General features: G+C 37.6%; 1 protein-coding gene across 7 annotated transcripts in view; it reads left to right on the top strand.

The window, feature by feature from the left end:
* Afg1l (AFG1 like ATPase) overlaps nucleotides 1-22804 on the top strand; it is a 153781-nt gene that overhangs the window by 27640 nt on the left and 103337 nt on the right. For 6 of the 7 annotated variants that reach the window (XR_016536480.1, XM_090338340.1, XM_090338341.1 and 3 more), the window contains 3 exons: nucleotides 6986-7087; nucleotides 9374-9504; nucleotides 17860-17959. Coding sequence is in view for 6 of the 7 variants with exons in the window: in XM_090338335.1 (XP_090194461.1) it covers nucleotides 6986-7087; nucleotides 9374-9504; nucleotides 17860-17959 (333 nt within the window). In the remaining variant the exon portion in view is untranslated. The remainder of the gene's footprint in view (nucleotides 1-6985; nucleotides 7088-9373; nucleotides 9505-17859; nucleotides 17960-22804) is intronic. The other variant, XM_090338337.1, reaches the window with a different exon arrangement.

Below are 22804 nucleotides of genomic sequence, written 5' to 3'. Positions count from 1 at the left end.
CTAGCCTTGAGAAAGTCCAAGGACAGTGCTCAGGCCCTGAGCTCAAGCGCAGGACTGGCAAAAAAAAAAAAGAGAGAGAGAGAGAACAGAATGCAGTAGGCATGACTAAGCCCAAGTCCAGTACAGGTATGCGGAGTGAAAGGGAATGCTAAGAAACACATATCCTCTTTCCCATTTAAACCTACCTCTCAAGTCCAAAAAAATAAACAGTAAAAAAATTAGAAAAGCTTGTGATGGCATTGACTCTATTCTTCCGTCAGAGAACCCTTTAAAGGAGAACACTCCCCATCTTTTACTACCTGTTTTGTAAGTATTCTAAACTGACAACCAAAATGTCCAGCAATTTCCTATTTTAGAACTCCTTTCTCTCCCTGTCTCTGTATTATAAGATGTTTCCACCCAAAGGTTGCTATGCCCCCACCATGTGAGCATCCCCTGCCACAATTCTTTCCTCTTTGTTCAAGCATTCATAAATTACTTGGTTTTCCTTCAATTAATTAGAATGTGGCCAATTTTCCAAACTAACAGCCAGCAGTTTTCATAGTTGCTCTGGGCCTGGGTGCTGTCCCTGAGCTCTTCAGATCAAGATTACTGCCCTACCCCTTAAGCCACAGTGCCACTTCCGGGTTTTCTAGTGGTTAACTGGAGATAAAGAGTCTCAGAGACTTTAGTGCCTGGGCTGGCTTTGAAATTGGATCCTCAAATCTCAGCCTCCATTGTAGCTATGATTATAGGCATGAGCCACCAGAATTTAGCTTATTAGTTACTTTTTTTTTTCCCAGTCCTCAGCCTTGAACTCCGGGCCTGGGCATTGTCCTTGGGCTTTCTCAAGGCTAGAGCTCTACCATTTTTTTTTTTCTATATATGTGGTACTGAGGAATCGAATCCAGGTCTTCGTGCATACTAGGCAAGCACTCCTACCAATAAACTAAACACCTGGCCCTTATTACTTACTTTTGAAATAGAGGATCACTTTATGTTCCCATTGTCCTAGGTTGTGCTCTTCCTACTTCTTTTTTAATTGAAAGACTTTATTAAAACTGATTTTTATATTATATTTCAAATGTCATGTTTAACAAACAAGTATTCAGGAAGGGAATCTCTGGCAATCACTGGAACATAGATTTTAGAACATAAAATTAAGCTGAGAGTTTGTATGTCATAGATACATATCGATCTATATAATATAAAATTATGTCTATAGAGTATATATCCCATCATAGATTTTATTTTTTAGCCTTACTTCTTTTCTTTTTCTTTTTCTTTTGCCAGTCCTGGTCTTGAGCTCAGGGCCTGAGCACTGTCCTTGGACTTTCTCAAGGCTAGAGCTCTACCACTTGAGCCTCAACACCACTTCCAGTACTTTTTTCTATGAATGTGGTACTGAGGAATCGAACCCGGGTCTTCGTGCATGTTAGGCAAGCAGTCTACCATTAGGCCAAACTCCCGGCCCCCATCATAGATTTTTATATCTATGTAGTTATGTTTCTATCCTATTTTTGTTTCTCTATGTTGCTAGGTATGATGGTCATGCTCTACTATGCCCTGCAATTGTTTTTCCATAGTTAAGATGACAGGTGCATGCCACCCTATCCAGCCATCAGATGAAATGGAGTCTTGCAAGCTTTTACCAATGCTAGTCTTAAACCTCAATTGCCTAATTTCTACCTTACAAGTCTTTTAGTTAGTTATTTCATTCTATCTATCTATCTATCTATCTATCTATCTATCTATCTATCTATCTAGTTTTGTGTCCTTCCTGGAGCTTGAACCAAGGGTCTGGGTGTTGTTCTTAAGCATTTTTGCTTGGGGCTAGTGCTCTATCACTTGAGTCACAGCTCTATGTCTGGCTAAAGCCAGACATGTCTTTCTTTGTAAATATGCTTTTATTTGTTTGTTTGTTTTGTTTGGTCATGGCACTTGAAGTCTAGGCCTGGGTGCTGTCTCTGAGCTCTTCAGCTCAAGGCTAGTACTCTACCATTTGAGCCACAACTCCACTTCAGGTTTTCTGGTGGTTAACTGGAGATAAGAGTCTCATGGGCTTTAATGCTCCAGCTGGCTTTGAACTGTGATCCTCAGATCTCAGCCTCCTAAGTTGCTTGGATTTCAGGTGTGAGCTACTAGCACCCAGTTTTTTTGTTTTTTTTTTTTTTTTTTGCCAGTCCTGGGCTTGAGCTCAGGGCCTGAGCACTGTCCTTGGACTTTCTCAAGGCTAGAGCTCTACCACTTGAGCCTCATCACCACTTCCGGCTTTTTTTTCTATGTATGTGGTACCGAGGAATCGAACCCGGGTCTTCATGCATGCTAGGCAAGCACTTTAACCACTAGGCCAAACTCCCGGCCCTAGTTGTTTTTTTTTTTTTTTTTTTTTTTTTTTGGTGGTTAAATGGACTTTCCTGGCTGGGCTGCCACAGAATCAGGATCCTGAGATCTTTTAGCCTCCTGAGCACCAGCATGAACCATTGGTTCCCAGTTACAGTTTTTTTTTTTACTTTGTACATTTTAGTTTACATGATTAGATTATTTTTGTCTTTATTATTTGCATTTTATTATTTTATTCCTTTTAATAATAGCCCTGAAGTTGAAAATGTATATTTTGTATTAAAGTCTTCTGCCAACTTGTATTATATAGTCTTATAATAGTATTCTTCTGTCACAGTGAAACCCCTTTATACAATTAGTATATGGTAATAGAAATAATATTTGTGCCATTATCTTCTATATGTCTATAGAGCTTATTTACTCTATACTTGTATGTAGATTATTAACCCCATCTAATACATTGCTGTGGCAGTTTGTTCAGTTTTAATGATAATGACTGGGGTTTGAACTTAAGTCCTCAAACTTGTTAGGCAAATACTCTTACCATTGGATCTATGCCCCCCAGCCTTCTTTGCGTTGTTCTAAATAGTCAATTATTGCCTAAAGAAACACAAAGATGATAAAATTTTCATATATTCACCAAAATATTTATCATTTCCTGTGTTCTTCATTTCCTTGTGTAGATCAGTTTCCATCTGGTATCATCTTTGTTTAGCCCGAAGAACTTTTCTTAACAACTTTTTGTAGCACAGATGTGCTGCTAATTCTTCTAACTTTTGTTTTTCTCAAAATGTCTTCATTTTCTTTCATTTTTGAAAGCCATTTTTACTGAAACATAGAATCCCTAGATTTTTTTACTTTTCCTCACTTTTGATTGTGTAATCAACATTGTAAATATTAATATGCTAATGGCTTATATTGTTGTTTTCTTTGAATTGCATTGAATTTTGGAAGTAGAGCTGTGGTCCAAATGGTAGAGCACTAGCCTTGAGTCAAAAGCTAAGAGATTGCACCTAAGCCCTGAATTCAAGCCTCATTATTGGCACACACACCAAAAAAGGGAAAAAATGATGTGTATCAAATTTTATTTTGGTAAGCAAGCTTGATTTATTTAAATTTCTTTTCTTTATTATCTTTGGATTCCTCTTGTTTATTTGGCTTCATTCTTGACCAGTCTTCTGATGATGTGGGAAAGACGGTTCCTGGTAGCTTATAGATTGCTTTCTCAACCGGAGGAATCATGATCCTCCTCAGAATTTATACTTAACCACACTGAATTCTGACTTAATTGGGTTTCATGCCCACATTGCACCAACACACGGGTCCTCCCTGTGATCCAGAATCACACCAAGTAGAAAAGGGGCTGTTTGCCGGCAGTTTGGTCTAGTGATAGAGTGCTTGCCTAATACCGCACAACGGCCTGGGTTCAATTCCTTGGTATCACATACATAGAAAAAAGCCTGAAGTGGTACTGTGGCTCAAGTGGTAGAGTTCTAGCCTTGAGAAAGCACAAGGACAGTGAGGCCCTGAGCTCAAGGCCTAGGACTGGCAAAAAAGAAAAGAAAAGACAAGAAAAGGGGCTGTTTACAGAAGGAGGGGACTTAGGGTAGACAGTGTATAAAAGCCTCATACATAAACAGAAAGAAAGAAAAGAAAGAAAAAATAACATGTCTTTTGCAGTCCCCTAGAGCTCTTTGTGTTTATTTTTATGTTTTTAGTTTTTGAGACAGTCTTTATAATTTTGACCTTGAAGTTGAGATCCTCCTGCCTCCTTACTGAGTGCTGGGATTATAGGATTATTGCTATTCCTTTTTGGTACTGTAATTATGAATCCAGGGCCTCATATTTTCTAACCATGTATACTTACTAAGCATGTATCACCAAACTACATCCCCCAAAGACCCTAATTTCTTCCTTTTTTTTTTTTTTTGCCAGCCCTGGGGCTTGAACTCTGGGCGTGGACGCTGTCCCGCTGTCCCTGCTGTCCCTGAGCTGTTCAGCTCAAGGCTACCTCCTTACCTCTTGAGCCATAGCCCCACTTCCCATTTTCTAGTGGTTAATTGGAGATAAGATTCTCACAATCCTTAATGTTCTTCAGTGCCCAGGCTGGCTTTGAACTGTGATCCTCAGATCTCAGCCTCCCGAGATCTGATTAGCTAGGATTATAGGCATGAGCTACCACGCTTGCTCCTTGAACTTCTTTTGCTTAAGACTAGCACTTTACCACTTGAGAGTCACAGCACCACTTCCAATTTTTTCTGGTTATGTGGTACTAAGGAATGGAACCCAGGACTTCATGCTAGGAGGAGCTAGGATTTCAGGTGTGAGCCACTGCTGCCCGGCAGCTGTTTCTTCTTTGTCCTCCTCCTCCTTATTATTATTGTGCCAGTCCTGGACTTGAACTCAGGGCCTGGGCACTGTCCTTGAGCCTTCTCAAGGCTAGTGCTCTACCACTTGAACCACAGCACCACTTCCAGCTTGTATGTGGTAACAAATCAAATCCAGCCTGGCCCATGGCTCACGCCTGTAATCCTAGCTATTCTGGAGGCTGAGATTTGAAGATCAACATTCAAAGCCAGGCTAGCACAAAAGAACCTGAGACTCTTATCTCCAATTAACCTCTAGAAAATGGGAAATGGGGCTTGGCTCAAGGGGAGGGTGGTAGCCTTGAGCTGAAGAGCTCAGAGACACTGCCCAGGTCCAGGGATAGGGCAGTAGCCTTGAGCTGAAGAGCTCAGGGACAGTGGGGATCAAGTTCAAGCCCCATGACCACCACCACCACCACCACCACCAACAACAACAAAAAAGAAATCAAACCTGGAGCTCCATGCATACTAGGCAATCACTACTACTAACTCAAATATATGTTGTATAAACAGGATTAATCAGAAAAAATGATATCAGCATTTTATTTTTCTAATTTAAAAAAATTTTAATTTTGGGCTGGGACCATGGCCTAGTGGTAGAGTGCTTGCCTCACATACATGAAGCCCTGGGTTTGATTCCTTAGTACCACCTAAACAGAAAAAGCCAGAAGTGACAGAAGTGAGCTGTGGCTCAAGCAGTAGATCGATGACTCAATATTTGGGTACCCAAGGTTATTGACATGGTCTTGGAGATATAAACATAACTACATAGACATAAAAATCTATGATGGAATATATATACTCTATAGGTATAATATTATATTGATTGTTATAAACCTTGAGCTTAATTTTAATTATGTTCTAAAATCTATGTGCCATTGATTGCATATAGAGATTTTCTTCTTGAATACTTGTTTGTTAAACATGATATTTGAAATATGATGTAAAAATCAGTGTTAATAAAATCTTTCCATTAATTTTTTTTTAATTTAATTTTTTTATTTTTTCCAATCCTGGAGCTTGAACTCAGGTGCCTGAGCACTGTCTTTGGGCCTTTTCAAGGCTAGGTCTCTACTACTTGAGAAATAGCACCATTTCTGGCTTTTTTTTTTTTTTGCCAGTCCTGGGCTTGAGCTCAGGGCCTGAGCACTGTCCTTGGACTTTTCTCAAGGCTAGAGCTCTACCAATTGAGCCTCAGCACCACTTCCGGCTTTTTTCTATGTATGTGGTACCGAGGAATCGAACCCGGGTCTTCATGCATGCTAGGCAAGCACTTTAACCACTAGGCCAAACTCCCGGCCCTGCTTTTGCTTTTTTTTTTTTTTTTTTTATGTATGTGGTACCAAAGAATCAAACCTGGGTCTTTGTGTATGCTGAGCAAGCATTCTACCACGAGGCCAAACTCCTGGCTCCTTTGTTTTAAATTTAAATTTTTTTTAATTAAAGAATGTATTGACATTGATTTTACATCATATTTCATATGAAAATTTAACAAACAAGTGTTCAAGAAGGGAATCTCTATATACAATCAGTGGGACTTAGTTTTAGAACTTAATCAGAATTAGGCTAAGGGTTTGTATGTCATAGAAACATTAATTTATGAAATAAAAGATTATGTCCACAGCATCATAGGTTTTTTTGTCTATATAGTTATGTTTATATTTCCATTACCATGTCCATAGCATTGAGTATGCAAATATTGAGTCCTCGCTCTTGTAGTCTTTGGATTTAATAGCCACATATTAAGGATACCATGCGCCTTTTGTTCCTTAGGTCTTGACTTGTCTCATTCAACATGATTCGCTCTAGATTCATCCACTTCCCTGCGAATGCCATTATTTTATCTTGTCTGTTGGCTATGTAGAATTCCATTTTATATATATACCACATTTTCTGTATCCATTCATCTGCAGTAAGGCATCTGGATTGTTTCCATCGCCTGGCTATTGTGAATAGCGCAGAGATGAACATAGCTGAGCAGGTGTCCTTATCATATGTTGGGTTATGATGTTCAGGGTAGATGCCCAGAAGTGGTATGGTGGGATTGTAGGGAAGGTCAATTTTCAGTTCTTTAAGAAACCTCCACACTGCTTTCCAGAATGGCTGAACTAGTTTACATTCCCACCAGCAGTGTAGTAGGGTACCTTTTTCTACACAACCCCGCCAGCAACTGTCATTGTCTGAGTTTAAATTTTAATTTTTAAATTTAATTTCTGTCAGTCCTGGGGCTTGAACTCAGGGCCTGGGCACTGTCCCTGTTTGATAGTATTCTCAATATCTTTTTTTTTTTTTTTAAGGTACAGGGAAAACGATGGTGATGGACATGTTTTATGCATATGTGGAAATGAAGAGGAAAAAACGGGTCCATTTTCATGGTTTCATGTTAGATGTTCACAAAAGTAAGTTAAAAATCTGAAAGAAGTGATGTTTTTCAGTGGATAAATTCTACAAAATAGCTGACTTTAGTAAACATCTAATTTTTAAAAAAATTTGATTTTGCTTGAAATAAGATTGTGTTTTACTAATGGAACCATAATTGGTTCTCATGACCAATTCAGTATTTCCCATTCAGAACAGAAGATAACTATATGAAGATCCATTATTTTCAGTTTCTACTAGGTATTGATGAAAAATGTTAAATAATATTTACTATTTCAAGACTGTTTTTTTTTTTGTGTGTGTTTGAGTTGTACTAGGGTTTGATATCAGGGCCTCAATATTTATTGATAATCACTCTATCAGTTGAACATATCTCTACTCCTCCTTGTTTTGATTTTTTTTTTTTTGTCAAACATTGTGAAGTTTATTTCCAACATAGTGTCTTATGAGAGATCCATTTTTTTTTTTTTTTTTTTTTTTTTTTTTTGCCATTCCCAGGGCTTCCATTTAGGGCCTGAACACTGTCCTTAGGCTTTCTCAAAGCTAGCACTCTGTTGAGCCACAGCACCCCTTCTGGCTTTTTCTGTATATGTGGTACCAAGTAATAGAACCCAAGGCTTCATGAATGCTAGATACACAAAACAGGGCCGGGAGTTTGGCCTATTGGTTAAAGTGCTTGCCTATCATGCACGAAGACCCGGGTTCAATTTCTTGGTACCACATACATAGAAAAAAGCCGGAAGTGGTGCTGAGGCTCAAGTGGTAGAGCTCTAGCCTTGAGAAAGTCCAAGGACAGTGCTCAGGCCCGGAGCTCAAGTCCAGGACTGGCAAAAAAAAAAAAAAAAATGTTTTTGAGATAGGGTCTTTTTTTGTAGCTGGAATAACAAGAATGTTCCACTGTACCTGGCTTTATTTTATTTATTTTTTATTTTGCTAGTCCAATGCTTGAATTTAGGGCCTGGACACTGTCCCCAACCTTTTTCCTCAAGGCTAGTACTCTACCAGCTTTTTCAGTAGTGATAGGGTCTCAAAAACTTGGTCTGAGCTGACCTTGAATCACCACAATCCTCCTGCTCTTCGCTTCTGAATAGCTACAGGAATAAGCCACTGTGCCCAGCAAGAAATTATTCTGCATGTGTCCTGCTCTTTGTAAGCATTTAGCTTGTATTTGCATGTACCTTTTACTTTTTATTCTTTTTTTTTTTTTTTTTGCCAGTCCTGGGCTTGAGCTCAGGGCCTGAGCACTGTCCTTGGACTTTCTCAAGGCTAGAGCTCTACCACTTGAGCCTCAGCACCACTTCTGGCTTTTTTTTTCTATGTATGTGGTACCGAGGAATTGAACCCGGGTCTTCATGCATGCTAGGCAAACACTTTAACCACTAGGCCAAACTCCCGGCCCCTACTTTTTATTCTTATATTATATTATATGTGTGTGTGTGTGTGTGTGTGTATGTGAATTATTTTTCTCTTTCTTTCTTTTCTTTTCTTTTTTGCTAGTCCTGGAGCTTAAACTGAGGGCCAAAGCACTGGTCTTGGGCTTTTTCAAGACTGGTGTTCTACCACTTGAGTCACAGCACCATTTCTGGCATTCTATCTATGTGGTACCAAGGAATTGAATCGAGGGCTTTGTGCTTGTTAGGCAAGCACTCTACCACTAGGCTACACTTCTAGCCCTTTAAGTGATTTTTCTTATCAGCTACACTATAACCTTCCTACAATGGGAACATTGTCTTTTTTTCTTAATATGTTCAGCATTTAGTATACATTAAATGAAGAAGGATTGGCTTGAGTGCTTTATACTAAAGCTAAGGCAACATTTTGAGTAGATATGCTGTATTTCTTGGGCAGGATCACTGTTTCACATCCCATCACTGAATTTCCTTTTTATTTTTTGTCCTGGATTGTAGGGGCTTGAATTCTGGGCCTGGGCACTGTCTCTGAGCTCTTTACTTCAAGACTAGTGCTCTACCACTTGAGCCATAGCGCCACTCCTCTATCACTGAATTCTTTAGGCTTGCTAGCAATATACTAAACTGTCTTATTATGTATCACTTAATCATCTCTGATGTGATTCAAGAATGAAGATGAGATGATCTTGAAGCATCTTTGCAACTCTAAGACTATAACAGTACTTGAATAACTTATTTGAAGGTAGAAGAAGCACAACTAATTTGTGCAATCAACTGTGGTAGTATGTGGACCTTTATTTTTATTTCTGAGCTAATTTCATTTAGAAATTAAAAATAGTTGCTTAAAATATACTATTAATATTGTGTTTGGTCTTTATTTCATTTCATTCATTTAAGGAATTCATCGCCTTAAACAGAATTTGCCAAAAAGGAAAGCAGGATTCATGGCTCAATCATATGACCCAATAGCTCCTGTAGCTGAAGAAATCAGCCAAGAAGCATCTCTCTTATGTTTTGATGAATTTCAGGTAAAATGGAGAAATAAAAGGAGAAATATATAATGAATGAAGTGTAAAGATTTAAATTTTGCTCCTAGATTAAATTTTGTTATTGTTTTATAAATTAATTTGATACATTCACTTCAGCTAATACTACTTCACCTTTACTATTTTTGTAGGGGTCAGAAAGCTATGGCATACATGCAGGTGAATCTAGTCCCCCTTCTTATGTGTAGCCACTGAGAAAAGTGTATTTTTAAAAGTAGTTGAAGGAAGAAAAAAGAAAATGCAACACATATACACAATGTCACTATTGAGTCTTTTTTTTCGTTTTGGTGATACTGGGGTTTGAACTTAGGTCCTTGTCCTTGTTAGCCAGGTACTCTATCAACTGAAATGTGCTCCCAGTTCTTTTTTTGGTATTCTTTTATATAGAGTTTTCCTTTTAGTTTGGGTTGGCCTGGACTTCAGTCCTCTTATTTGCATTTCCCATGTAACAGATTGCAAGTGTGCGTCACCCCACCTAGCTTTTTCTTGGTGAGGATGAAGTCTTGAGAATGTTTTACCTGGGTTAGCCTCAAACTATGATTTCTTAGTCTCCTGAGTAGCTAGGATTATGGGCATGTACCACTGTACCTGGCCACTATTCATTCTTTTTTTTTTTTTTTTTTTTTTTGCCAGTCCTGGGCTTGAGCTTAGGGCCTGAGCACTGTCCTTGGACTTTCTCAAGGCTAGAGCTCTACCGCTTGAGCCTCAGCACCATTTCTGGCTTTTTATCTATGTATGTGGTACCGAGGAATCGAACCCGGGTCTTCATGCATGCTAGGCAAGCACTTTAAGCACTAGGCCAAACTCCTGGCCCCCTATTCATTCTTTTACAGTAGAAGTTACCACCTTTAAATTGTCAGTGTCTCTCTGTGTCCTCATATCACAAAGATATGTAATTATAAAATAATGACTATTTCAAGGTTTATATAAAGAATAACTTAAACTTCATGACTTACATAGTCTGTAATAAAGGAAAAGCATTGCTTCTTTTGAACATTTAAAGTCTATATTTATTTTCAGGATTTTCTGAAATTATGCATTTAAATCTATAGTGAGTTATTCCCTGTTCTGCATTTAGTGGGATGATGCTGTGGTCAGTATGGCTTTGTCCCAAATTATACATGATGAGTCTCCTTTAGCTGCTAGTTATATATTACCAACAGTAGTCTAGGTTTATGATAGAGGGCAAAAAAGAATTTCACTGGGAGTGCCGTAACACTAAACCATCTGGAGAGGAGAAATCTTTGCTCTTTCTTTTTTCCTTTCATAATTATCAAGAGAGCCTGATATTCATCCTTTGTATTATAGAGCTACCAAGGTCTTTCAAGTGATGGCTAATGGAAAAGAATAAGTGTTCCCTGCCACTCTGAAGAGATATACTAAGTACACCAATACATTATAGAAGGAATCGAATGGAAATGGCTTTGAGTTAACAATTATACTTCTAAGAACACAAGTCAGTGAATAAGAGTTTTCCATTATTAGCCCTTTGACCAAAATAACTCTAAATACAATTGAATCTGCACATTTAATTTTATAATTTCCATTTTAATATTACATTTAGCAGGTGCAAGTGGCTCATGCCTGTAATTCTAGCTACTCAGGAGGATTGCGATTCATAGCCAACCAGGGCAGAAGAGTCCCAGTAAGATTTATCTCCAATTAACCCTCAAAACCCAGAAGTGGAGCTGTGGCTCATAGTGGTTGAATGTTAACCTTGAGCAAAATAATTCAGCGACAGCTCCCAGGTTGTGACTTCAAGCCTCATGACTGACAAAAAAAAAGATAAATGAAATAGGTATATTGATACTTAACCTTGGTAAAATGTTTCATAGTATAATATGTTTTTATATCCTTATATTCTTATTTAATTCAATAATGTTTTCTTTATATACAGATGAAGAATCTAACAGCATCTGAATGTCTTAGGTATGATGTAAAAATATCTTTTTTTTTTGTGGTGGTGGTACTTGAACTCTGGGCGTGGATGTTGTCCCTGAGCTTTTCAGCTCAAGGTTATCCCTTGAGCCACAGAGCTACTTCTGGTTTTCTAGTGGTTAACTGGAGATAAAAGTCTCACATTCTTTTTTTTTTTTCACCAGACTTGGCCTTGAGCTCAGGGCCTGAGTTCTGTCCTTGGGCTTTCTCAAGGCTAGAGCTCTATCACTTGAGCCTCAGCACCACTTTTGGCTTTTTTCTATGTATGTGGTACTGAGGAATTGAACCCAGGTCTTCGTGCATGCTAGGCAAGCACTCTACCACTAGGCCAAACTTCCCGCTCTTGAAGATATTTTACTTGGTTTCTTTTAAAACTTGAAAACAAAAACATATATGTAGTAATGAATGTAGCTTCTGTCTGTTTATATCTGTGTTATACTTGTTTTTCTCCTTTGTAATGTAATTGTAATTTTTTCATGGATTAAGGAAAAGTGTTCATGAGGATAAAAATTCCTAATGGCCCCAAAAGCCACACAATGTTACCCTGATAGTGAAGTCCTAGTAAAAACCTATCTTGTTAGCCTGGGTGCTCACCACTGAATTTAGCTTTTAAATGATGGATTTGGAAATGGGAAAAAGGAACCAAAAGCAACTAGCCACATACTAATGTTCTGAACGAGTATAGTATTGCAAAAAGCACATAGGAAGCTGGGCCGATGGTTCATGCCTGTAATCCTAGCTATTCAGAGATCTGAGGATCAAGGTTCAAAACCAGCCCAGGCACAAAAGGACCTGCGACTCTTATCTCCAATTAACCTCTAAAAAACAGGAAGTGGGGCTTGGCTCATTGGTAGGGTGGTAGCCTTGAGCTGAAGAGCTATGGTACAGTGCCCAGGCCAGATCAAGTCCCAAGTCTCACAAAACAAAACAAAAACAACAACAACAAAAAACTAACCCAGAGGCAGAAATCATGGAGGTGTCTCTTAGTACCTGCTCCATCCAGCCTTGGTTTCTGTGTATTTATTCTTTCATCCCTTTAAGAGCCTTGTTCTATATCATAGGACCCCATCTGTCCCGTGGGTCCCACAGCTGAATGTCCCATACCTATGAGATTCTCAGATCATAGCCTCCTGAATAGCTAGGATTATAGGTGTGAGCCACCTTGCCTGGCATATTTCTTTTTTAAAATATAATTTTAGCCTGGCTCAGTGGCTCACACCTGTAATCCAAGCTACTCAGGAGGCTGAAATCTGAGGATCAAAGCCAGCCCACTAAAGAATGTGATACTGTTATCTCCAATTAACCACCAAGAAACCAAAAGTGGCTCTTTGGCTCAATGAGTAAGGTTGAAACCTTGAGCTGAAGAGCGCAGGGACAACACTCAGGCCGAGTTCACGCCCTATGACCCACAAAAAAAATCTATGTATAATTTTATTGTTATTATTAAGATATTGTACAGAGGAGTTACCATTTCACAAATCAGGTAATGTCACCCCTTTTTTCACTTTCCCTCAGTTTCTCCCTCTTGTCCCTGCCTACAAGTTCCTGTTCTCTTTTGAATACTGAAGCAGCAACCTTTGATACATCTTTCTTTTACTCCCTAACTTCTTCAGATCTTTGCTCAATTATCTCCATCTTAACAAGGGCTACACCAACATTCTAGTTAATATTGCTATTTGCCATTGACTTTTACACTTCTGATGCTCCTTACTCTCCTTTTCCTCCTTGTGATATCTAATTATCTATTTATCTATCTATCGATCTATCTATCAAATATGTCTTCTAATCTACCATTTACCTACTATGTTTACTTATCTCTTTTGCTATCCCTTGGTTATATCATATTGTTACAATATTTCACCTTGTTGTTTGATATATTTTATATGTGCTTAATTGGTTATTTGAAATTGGATAGGGAAGGGGGGAAATAAAAAAGAGCAGGGGGAAGGGGGAGGGAAATGGGGACCATGTCATGAGAAAGGGTATCAATGTTTGTGAAGTAATACAGTAATATACCTTCTATCTGGTGAATATAATGTAACCCTTCTATTAATTACAATAAAAATAAATTTAAAAAAAGATTCTCACATTCTTTAATGCATTCTTTAATGCTTGGGCTGGCTTTGAACTGGGATCCTCAGATCCCAGCTTCTTGCGTAGCTAGGATTATAGACGTGAGCCACTGTGCCCAGCTAACAGTTAACATTTCTTGAGAAATAGATAATAAGCATCTTTTAAGGGTTAAAGGTTTACAAGGTAAATAATATCATTGCTTTCAATATATTGATGAGGAAATTAAGGGTCACAGAGACCAACTTGACCAAGTTATACAGCTTAAGTCCAGTGTCAGTGCTCTGTTATGTTATTTCATGCTATGTTATGTTATATGTTTTCCTTAGTGTTTATAGTCTTGTGCTATATGTTTAAATCTATAGCTCTAGAACTAGGTGGGGGTTTGATAAATGTTTTAATAATAGAATCTAAAAATTACCCTTACCTGTATTAAGCACATAGTACAATACTTACTGATTTATAAGAATTTTAGATGTTTTATTCTTTGTGACAGTTTATCTAGATTGCACTTCAGTTTTAAAATTGAATCATATCACCATTCTTTTTACCTAATTATCGTTAGCCTTTAGGTGGTGTTAATTAATATTATATAATTTTACTAGGGAGATTAGGGAGATGAATGGGAATTATCGCTGCTTTAAAAGCAAGGATACTCTTTTTTGTGTTCTTGATTTATTTATTTATTTATTTATTTTGGTCAGTTGTGGGGCTTGAACTCAGGACTTGGGTACTTTCACTGAGCCCTTTTTGCTCAATGCTAGTGTTCTACCACTTGAGTTACAGCACCATTTCCAGCTTTTTCTGAATAGTTTTTTTTGAGATAACAAATCTCATGGACTTTTCTTCCCAGGCTGGCTTCGATCTGTGATCCTCAGATTTCAGCCTCCTGAGTAGCTAGGATTACAGGTAGGAGCCACCAATGCCCTGTGTAATGTAAGGAATTTTTAAAATTATGTTTTGTTAGCATTTAGATTATATTTGTAGAATAAATTTTTCACTAGCCTGATCATCTTTACCAAGTGTGGCATTTCAGTTTTATTTGTTTTATGAGGTACACTATTCTTTTTTCTTTTTTTACTCTTTATCCTTCTTTCTGTTTGTATGTGTGTATGTGTATGTGTGTATTATACTTGGATTTGAAATAAGAACCTTATACTTGCTAGCTAGGGACTCTACCGCTTCAGCCTGGGACCAGTGAAATAGATTATTTCATCTCAGTTTTTTTTTTTTTAATATGAAGTTGTCAAGGTTAGAGCTCTACCACTTGAGCCTCAGCACCACTTCCAGCTTTTTTCTATGCATGTGGTACCAAGGAATCGAACCCGGGTCTTCGTGCATGCTAGGCAAGCACTCTACCACTAGGCCAAACTCCCGGCCCCAGTTTTTTGTTTTTATAATGTATTTAAGTTGCTATAAAAATAGTTTATTCTCAAACTTTTTTTCAGGATATATCCTCTTTGAATATTCATGTTAATTGTAAACCATTTATTATTCTGGAGATATTTGAATACCTGAGGAAATATAATTTTTTAAACTTAAGTCTTTGTGTCTCTTTTTAGGATATTGTATAGTTGTTTTACTGATATAGTAAAAAAAAAAAGGAAAAAGAAAGAAAAGAGAAAGCATTCTGATCAGCAGAATATCATGCAAAATTCTCCTTTATAAGTTATCAATATCATTTGAAAAATAGTTTTGACCGTTTTTATAAAACAGGGAAGCTATTAAAAACTGCTAATAAAAACTAGGTGCTTATTTTTGTGCTAATACTAATTACTGATAATGCATGCTTATGTTTGTCACTCATTACATGGCACTGTACCAATCAGTGGATGACTGAGACTCAGGCACTTACACATGTAAATTAACCATTAGGTTGTTTTTTTTTTTTCTTTTTACTTAAGTGAGTCATAATAGAAAGCAACTCTAGGTCATAAAAAAATCTCTTCTCTTTAATGCTAATGAAATGTCTCTACTCTCTATTAGCAGACTACCCTTATTGGTAATCTGTAGCCTTCTCTTTTGTTCCTGGTGGTAATGAAATTCTGGGTGCTAAAAAACGCCAGCTCTCCAAGAATGTGGGGCCAATTGTCTTCTGTTCACTTACACTGTAAAATTACTGTTCCCCAGTAAAGCTGAACTAGTGCAGGGAGAAGATCAAAAGAGTATACATTGGCACCCGGCTGCTGCAAGTGACTCCTGCTTTTTTAATTAGTCATAGCTTCTCCAAGTTAATTCTCTCTGATAGGGCAAAAACATTCCATAGTATAAAAGCAGCAAAGTCTAACCCAGCTACGAGCCCTTACTCTTTGCTTCCTTCAGTTTTTAGTTTAAACCTCCATATTGTGTTAAAAGCTAAATGTCTCTTCTTATGTCCTTAGGACATAAAAGCTATTTTTATATATTTTGGGAAAAATATAGGTGAATGACTGTTTTATTGTCTTAAATAGAGTAACCTGTACTTGAAAAGTAAATGTATTGGGAATTTAAATTGGATTTTAAATCTAATTTAAAAGTGCAGTCGCTACTAAAATTTGTAAGCTTGTTCTGTTCCCTCATCAGAAATGCCACTGGTGTTTGAGCATTTGAAAAGGAACTTCTTTGTGAGTGTTTTTGCGGAAGCAAAATTTGACAATGATCCTAAGCTCCAAATAAAATAATATCTCCACTCCTTTACTTTACATTTTAATCACCACTTTTGAAGTACCTAAAGTCTACAATTTTAAGGATATTCAGTCATTTTTTAAAATTAATAATGCTTTCAAGTTATGGCCCAAGATGGAAACAAACAAACAAACATGTACATCTTCTTTCCTGATTTTGCTTTGTTCTGGTGGTAAACAAATCATTAAATGTTTGAGTCAGATATCATCTGTAAAGAGAAAAGTGACTTAGATCTATTCAGTGTAGGTTATTATTAGTCATGTTGTAACTCTTGATCAAATGGAAACAATTCCATTAGTTTTTGTGTTCCATAAAAGGGTTTTAAATTAATGATATATGTTTAGCTAGTATTATATAACACACGTTTGATTTGAGATTATTTGAAAGGCAAATACCATTACCAAAGAAACAGCAAAACATTTTTTTTTTGCACTGGGAATATGGAAAACTCATATTCTTAGGGAAGCCTGTAATGATTGTAAACACACTATTTTAATGTTCTTGTTTCCTTCTTATTTTTTGTCTCTTCTATTTTTGGGGGGTTGGGGAGGGGCAAATGGCAGTAGTGAGTTGGTCATGTTCTAACTAATTAGACTTCTTTATGTTTAGGACACTTATCTGTGCTTTCCACTTGCAGTTCTATAGAAGTTAACATAAAAACATTCTGTATTTGCTTTTATAGGTAATTTCCATTTCTGGCTCATTCTTTTCAAATTTTTAAAGCTTTTCTAAGAAGTTATCATTAAGTTTACTATGCAATTATGAATTTTTATAATAAAGTGATTTTTAGAAAAGATCCATAGTTATATTTTTCTTAACCCAACTTATGCCAAATAGTTTTATGTCCATTATGCTAGTTTTGTCAGAAGCCTCCTTTAAAAAAAAAAGCATTATATCAACTGTTCTTGCAAAAGATTTTTTTCCCCCTTTCTTTTCGAAGGAGTATTTGTGTTTTCGAAGGTTAGCAGAGGCTGGCTGTGCTGGAAGTGACTGCAGTGCCTTTTGATTATTCATGGACAGTAATAGAAGGCACTTACAAAGAACAATGAAATCGCTTATTTTTGTGATGGGCCATCTGTTGAATTGTTTTGTGCAACAATTGCACAATAGTATCTATGTCATATCATTCTATTTTCAACAGCAGCTGATTATGTCTCACTGGCTACTTGTCCTTATTTCTAAAGTCCCATGACCATTTAAAGTCACCTTTCCAGGGACCTTTGCCAGAAAGGTATTAGAAATTGTAAACAGCCTACATATTTTAATATTCTTATTTTCTTATTATTTTTTTGTCTCTTTTCTTTTTTTTGGGGGGAGGGGCAAATGGCAGTAGGCAGAGTGAGTTGGTCATGTTCTAATTAATTAGACTCCCTTAATATTTAGGACAATTATCTATGCTTTCCACCTGTAGTTCTATAAAAGAAGTTCACATAAAATCATTTGATAATTTGCCTAGAAATGATCGGCTTGCAAAGAAGAAGAGTCAAGTTTAAAGGACTGTTACATGTTCTTTCATGCTTTTAATTATCTGCTTTCTTTTTCATGATGATAATTAGACTTCCTCTTAGAATTCACTTCCATTTTTTTTAAAAAAAGATGAGCCATTAGCAAATTGGTTAGAGCAGAAGTGAAATTAAAATAAAACAAATATGTTGTTGTCCATAGGTCACTGACATTGCTGATGCCATGATTCTGAAACAGCTTTTTGAAAATCTGTTCAAAAATGGGGTCGTCGTTGTGGCAACATCCAACAGACCACCGGAAGGTAAAAACAAACATTGTGCTAGTCTCACCCAATTAGAAGGAAACTAACAAGCTTTTAAAAATCCACAATTTTGTACTAATTTTATTGTGTTAATAAATCTGATGACCTTGCTTATCATTATTTTTATAACTGTTTTAGTATGAAAAATTATTCTGTATTTATCTTTGAAAAGTGTTTATCTTAAGCAAGATAAGTCCAGTTCATTTCCCATGTTGAATGTACTTTTTTCCTGACTATTGCTTGTATGGTTTTTAGTACTTTACTAAATTTATCGTTTCTAAGCTCTTGTGGCTTATTAGGCAATTATTTAAGACATTAAGATACAAGTGATATTTAGATAAAAGCAATGAGTTTGAAATCTTATATCTTTCCACACATTATTGTGGTCTGCAAAAGGAACTAAAAAATAATGTTTTACAAGAGACTTATGTTAGCATCTTTGTTTTTTTTTTTTTTTTTTTGCCAGTCCTGGGCTTGAGCTCAGGGCCTGAGCACTGTCCTTGGACTTTCTCAAGGCTAGAGCTCTACCATTTGAGCCTCAGCACCACCACTTCCGGCTTTTTTTTTTCTATGTATGTGGTACTGAGGAATCGAACCCAGGTCTTCATGCATGCTAGGCAAGCACTCTACCACTAGGCCAAACTCCTGGCCTTAAACCTTTAATTTTTTTTTTTTTTTTGCCATTCCTGGGGCTTGAACTCAGAGTTTGAGCACTGTCCTTGAGCTTTCCTCAAGGCTAGGTTTTTACCACTTGAGCCACAGGACCACTATGTTAGCATCTTTTTGTTGACATTATGCTAACATTTTTTTTTTTTCTAGAATGCTCATCCCCCAGATATTTGCTCGTTAGATGTTGCTTTGCTAGGGAAGCCTAGACTTAAGTTCACAATTCAACCTTTTTTTGGTGGGTCATGGGGCTTGAACTTTGGGCTGGGATCTGTCCCTGAGTTCTTTAGCTCAAGGCTACCTCTGGAGCCACATCCCCACTTCCTGTTTTCTAATGATTAATTGGAGGTAAGAGTCTCACGTTCTTTAGTGCCCAGGCTGGCTTTGAACCTCGATCCTCAGATCTCAGCCTCCTGAGTAAGTAGGATTATAGACATGAGCCACCACGCCTGGCTTTCAACCTTATTTTCTGATGCTGTTTCCTTACTCTTTAGTTTTTTTTTCATAGAACCTACAGACCAGCTGTAATTCATTCATTATATTTTTGATGTATTGTCTCTCCCCTTCTAGGATATAAAAAAATCATGAGGGCACCAGTCTTTAGTAGTGCCTAGACTACAAGTAGATGGATTTCAGTGAATAGTCTTAGGATAAACATAGAATATGCATGTTTTAAAAGGATCTCAGGGTCTTGGACTCAACCCCTAATACCACAAAATGAAGAAGGAAGGAAGGAAAGGACGAAGGAAGAAAATGAGGGATGGAAGGGAAGGAGGGAGGGAGGGGGAATGGGAGGGAGGGACGGAGGGAACGAGGGAGGGAGGAAGGAAGGAAGGAAGGAAAAGGAAGAGGAAGAAGAAAAGGAAAATAAAAGATCTCTGGTTGCAGTGTAGGGAATGTGAGAATGGAAACTACAAGGGTGGAATAAAGGAGACCATTCAGAAGACTTGCAAAAATATTGAGAGAAGGTAATGGAACAGCCATGTGATGAGATTGATCAGATTCTGGATATATTTTTCATACAGGCTGAACAGGACTTAGTGATGGAATGGATCTGGGGAATGAAAAAGAGGCATTAAATGGGTAAATTCCCATTCTAAGATCAGAAGGCTTCAGAAAAAACAGATCTTGGTAGGGAATCAAAAGTGGGATTTTTTTTATGAAGATGAAATTGATACATGTAAGAAGGAGTTTCTTTCTTTTTTTTGAAAGATTCAGACTGGAAATATAAATTTGGAAACTGTCAGTCCTATAAGATGTTAATAAGAGCAGCTAGTAGCATAGGAGGACAACCGAGGGAATATCAAATGAGGAAGAGAAATGGTACCAAAAGGATGCAAGATCACTGTTTTTTGTTTTTGTTTTTTTTGGTGTGTGTGTGTGTGTGTGTGTGTGTTGTTGTTGTTGTTGTTTTTGTTATAAATGCTGCTACAAAATCAAAACGTGGTTGAGAGCTGATCACTGTAATTGCTAACATAGAGTTTCTTAGGGATCCTAAAAAGAGCAATGTATTAGCGTGAGGGCTTTTTTTTTTTTCTTTTGAATGGGCTACATCAGTATTTTATTGTGGAAGCTGTTGTCAGGCTTGGCATATCTTTATGTAGTTGATTTTCTTTTTTTTTAATGTTACTTAATTCTTGAGATATACTGGCATGTGTGTGTGTTTGTGTGTGTGTGTGTGTGTGTGTGTGTGTGTGTGTGTGTGTGTGTGTACACGCATATGCTGGCCCTGGGAGTTGAACACAGGGCCTTGCCACTATTCCTTAACTTTTTGTTCTACCACTTCCAGCTTTTTGGTGGTTAACTGGAGATCAGCATCTTATGGATTTTCCTACCTTGGCTGGCTTGGAACCTTGATCCTTAGATTACAGCTCCTAAGTAGTTAAATAGCAAGCAGTGAGCTTGCTTTTATTTATTTATTTATTTATTTATTTATTTATTTATTTATTGCCAGTACTGGGGCTTGAACTCAGAGCCTGGGCTACTATTATTGGGCTTTTTCTACCACTTGAGCTACAGCACCACTTCCAGCTTTTTCTATGTATGTGGTACCAAGGAATCAAACCCAGGGCTTTGTGCATACTAGAGAAGCATTCTGCCATGCTTCTGGCCTTGAGGTTGCTTGCTTGCTTATTTACTTATTTATTTATTTTGCCAGTCCTGGGCCTTGAACTCAGGGCTTGGGAACTGTCCCTGAGCTTTTTGTCTCAAGGCTAGCACTCTACCAATTGAGCCACAGCATCACTTCCAGTTTTTTCTGTGTATATGGTACCAAGGAATCAAACCCAGGGCTTGCGCAGACTGGTTTTGAACTGTGATCCTCAGATCTCAGCTTCCTGAGTAGCAAGGATTACAGCAATGAGCCACTGGCACTGGCCTTGCAGTGAGGTTTTTTTTTTTTTTTTAAGGTAGGATCTCCTTATATACCCCGAGTTGTATTTGAACTCATAGTTTAGTACCTCAGCCTCTTGAGAACTGGATTAGTTGTATATTCCCATGCCCAGTTGCAAAGAGCTTCTTAATAATAGATTGTTTATTCGGGTGGAAGTAAGGCTTGCCTCTACTGTTACTGATTTAATAAATGTTATCAGTATTGACTTTAGATATTCAGAACTAAAGCTGTGCATATAAATAGAATGGTGCTAGAGTACTATTGGAAACCTCCTAGCAAAGACTGCTAAAAGAAAAAAAATGTGCTGTTGTAATGTGGTATATTGAGGAAGGACAAAGGACATTTTGAAGCCCATGGCTTTGTAGGAGTGAACAAAGTACTTGTTTAAAAAAGAAACATGCAAAAATTGACCTAGAGCAGCTATTTTTGAGATAAAAAATTCAACGTGCAGAATTGTAAAAGTGAATATGCTTTTTCTAAATAAAAGAATGCTTTTTCTTTTCTTTTCTTTTCTTTTTTGTGGGTCATGGAGCTTGAACTCGGCCTGGGTGCTGTCCTTGGGCTCTTCACTTCAAGACTACCACCCTACCCCTGGGCCTGGGCGTTGTCCCTGAGCTCTTCAGCTCTAGGCTACTGCTCTACCTTTGAGCCAAACACTACTTCTCGTTTTCTAGAGATGAAGAATATATATATATATATATATATATATTTTTTTTTTTTAATGTGAAGATGGCATGCATGTATGAGTTGAGTGTGCATGTATGTGTAACTTCATGGGTGAAGAAAAAGATTCATAGTGTATATAAATATCAGGAAAAAGCAAAACAATTGTACAAAAACATATCAAGTTGAGTGTGATAGTACACCCATATGGATCTTAGCCTTGGGAGGTCAAGGCAGGAGAATCTGGAGTTTGAAGTAAGCCATGGCTATGTAATGAAATCTGTCTCTAAAACAAAAACTAGTATACAAACTGGGGGAAGAAGTGTCTTGGCAGAAGGGTGAGGCAGAACTGAGTGTCTGGAGAGAGGAGCTGTGAAGGTGGTCAGCATGGCTGAAGGGTGTGGCGGTAGGACGCAGGGAGCTCCAGCATCAGTCTGGGGAGAAGGGCTAGTTCTTGTAAAGCAAAAATAAGAACTTGGGATTTTATTCTTTGTTCCCCACTGGTTAAAAAAAAAGGAGGATGAACTCAAGGTCTCCTGTTTGTTAGATAGGCACTCTGCCACTTGAGCCATATGTCCTTATACTCTTTTACTTTAGTTAGTTAGTTTGTGAAGAGGATCTAACTTTTTTCTGGGTAGGCCTGAATCTTATTTTTACTTCCCACTATGGCTGTGATGCTGGACATTTGTTTGTTTGTTGATTGGTTGGTTGATTATTTGCTAGTACTAGGGCACATATTCTACTCAGTTGCCACTCTATCTATATCTTGAGCCATGCCTTTAGTTCTGATGTTTTGTTGGTTAATTGGAGATAAGAGTCTGATTTGTTACCCTGGCTGGCTCCAAAAGCTAAAATCCTTAAATCTTAGTTTCTTCAATAGCTAGGACTATAAGCATTACGTCACTAGCACCTGGCATTAATTATTTTTAACAGAAAATGATGATTATTTAAGCCAGGTGCCAGTGGCTCATGGCTGTAATCCGAGCTACTCAAGAAGCTGAGATCTGAGGATTGCAATTCAAAGCTAACCTGGGCAGAAAAGTCTATAAGACTCTTATCTCCAATTGAGTACACTCCACCCCCACCTCCCAAAAAAAGAAAACAACCCAAAAGCCAGAAGTGGA

This window comes from Megascapheus bottae, chromosome 8 (genome assembly GCF_031878675.1).
Source record: "Megascapheus bottae isolate mThoBot1 chromosome 8, mThoBot2.hap1, whole genome shotgun sequence".
NCBI lineage: Eukaryota > Metazoa > Chordata > Mammalia > Rodentia > Geomyidae > Megascapheus > Megascapheus bottae.
The sequence above is the reverse complement of the archived record's forward strand: the minus strand, read 5'-3'. Positions and strand labels throughout refer to the sequence as shown.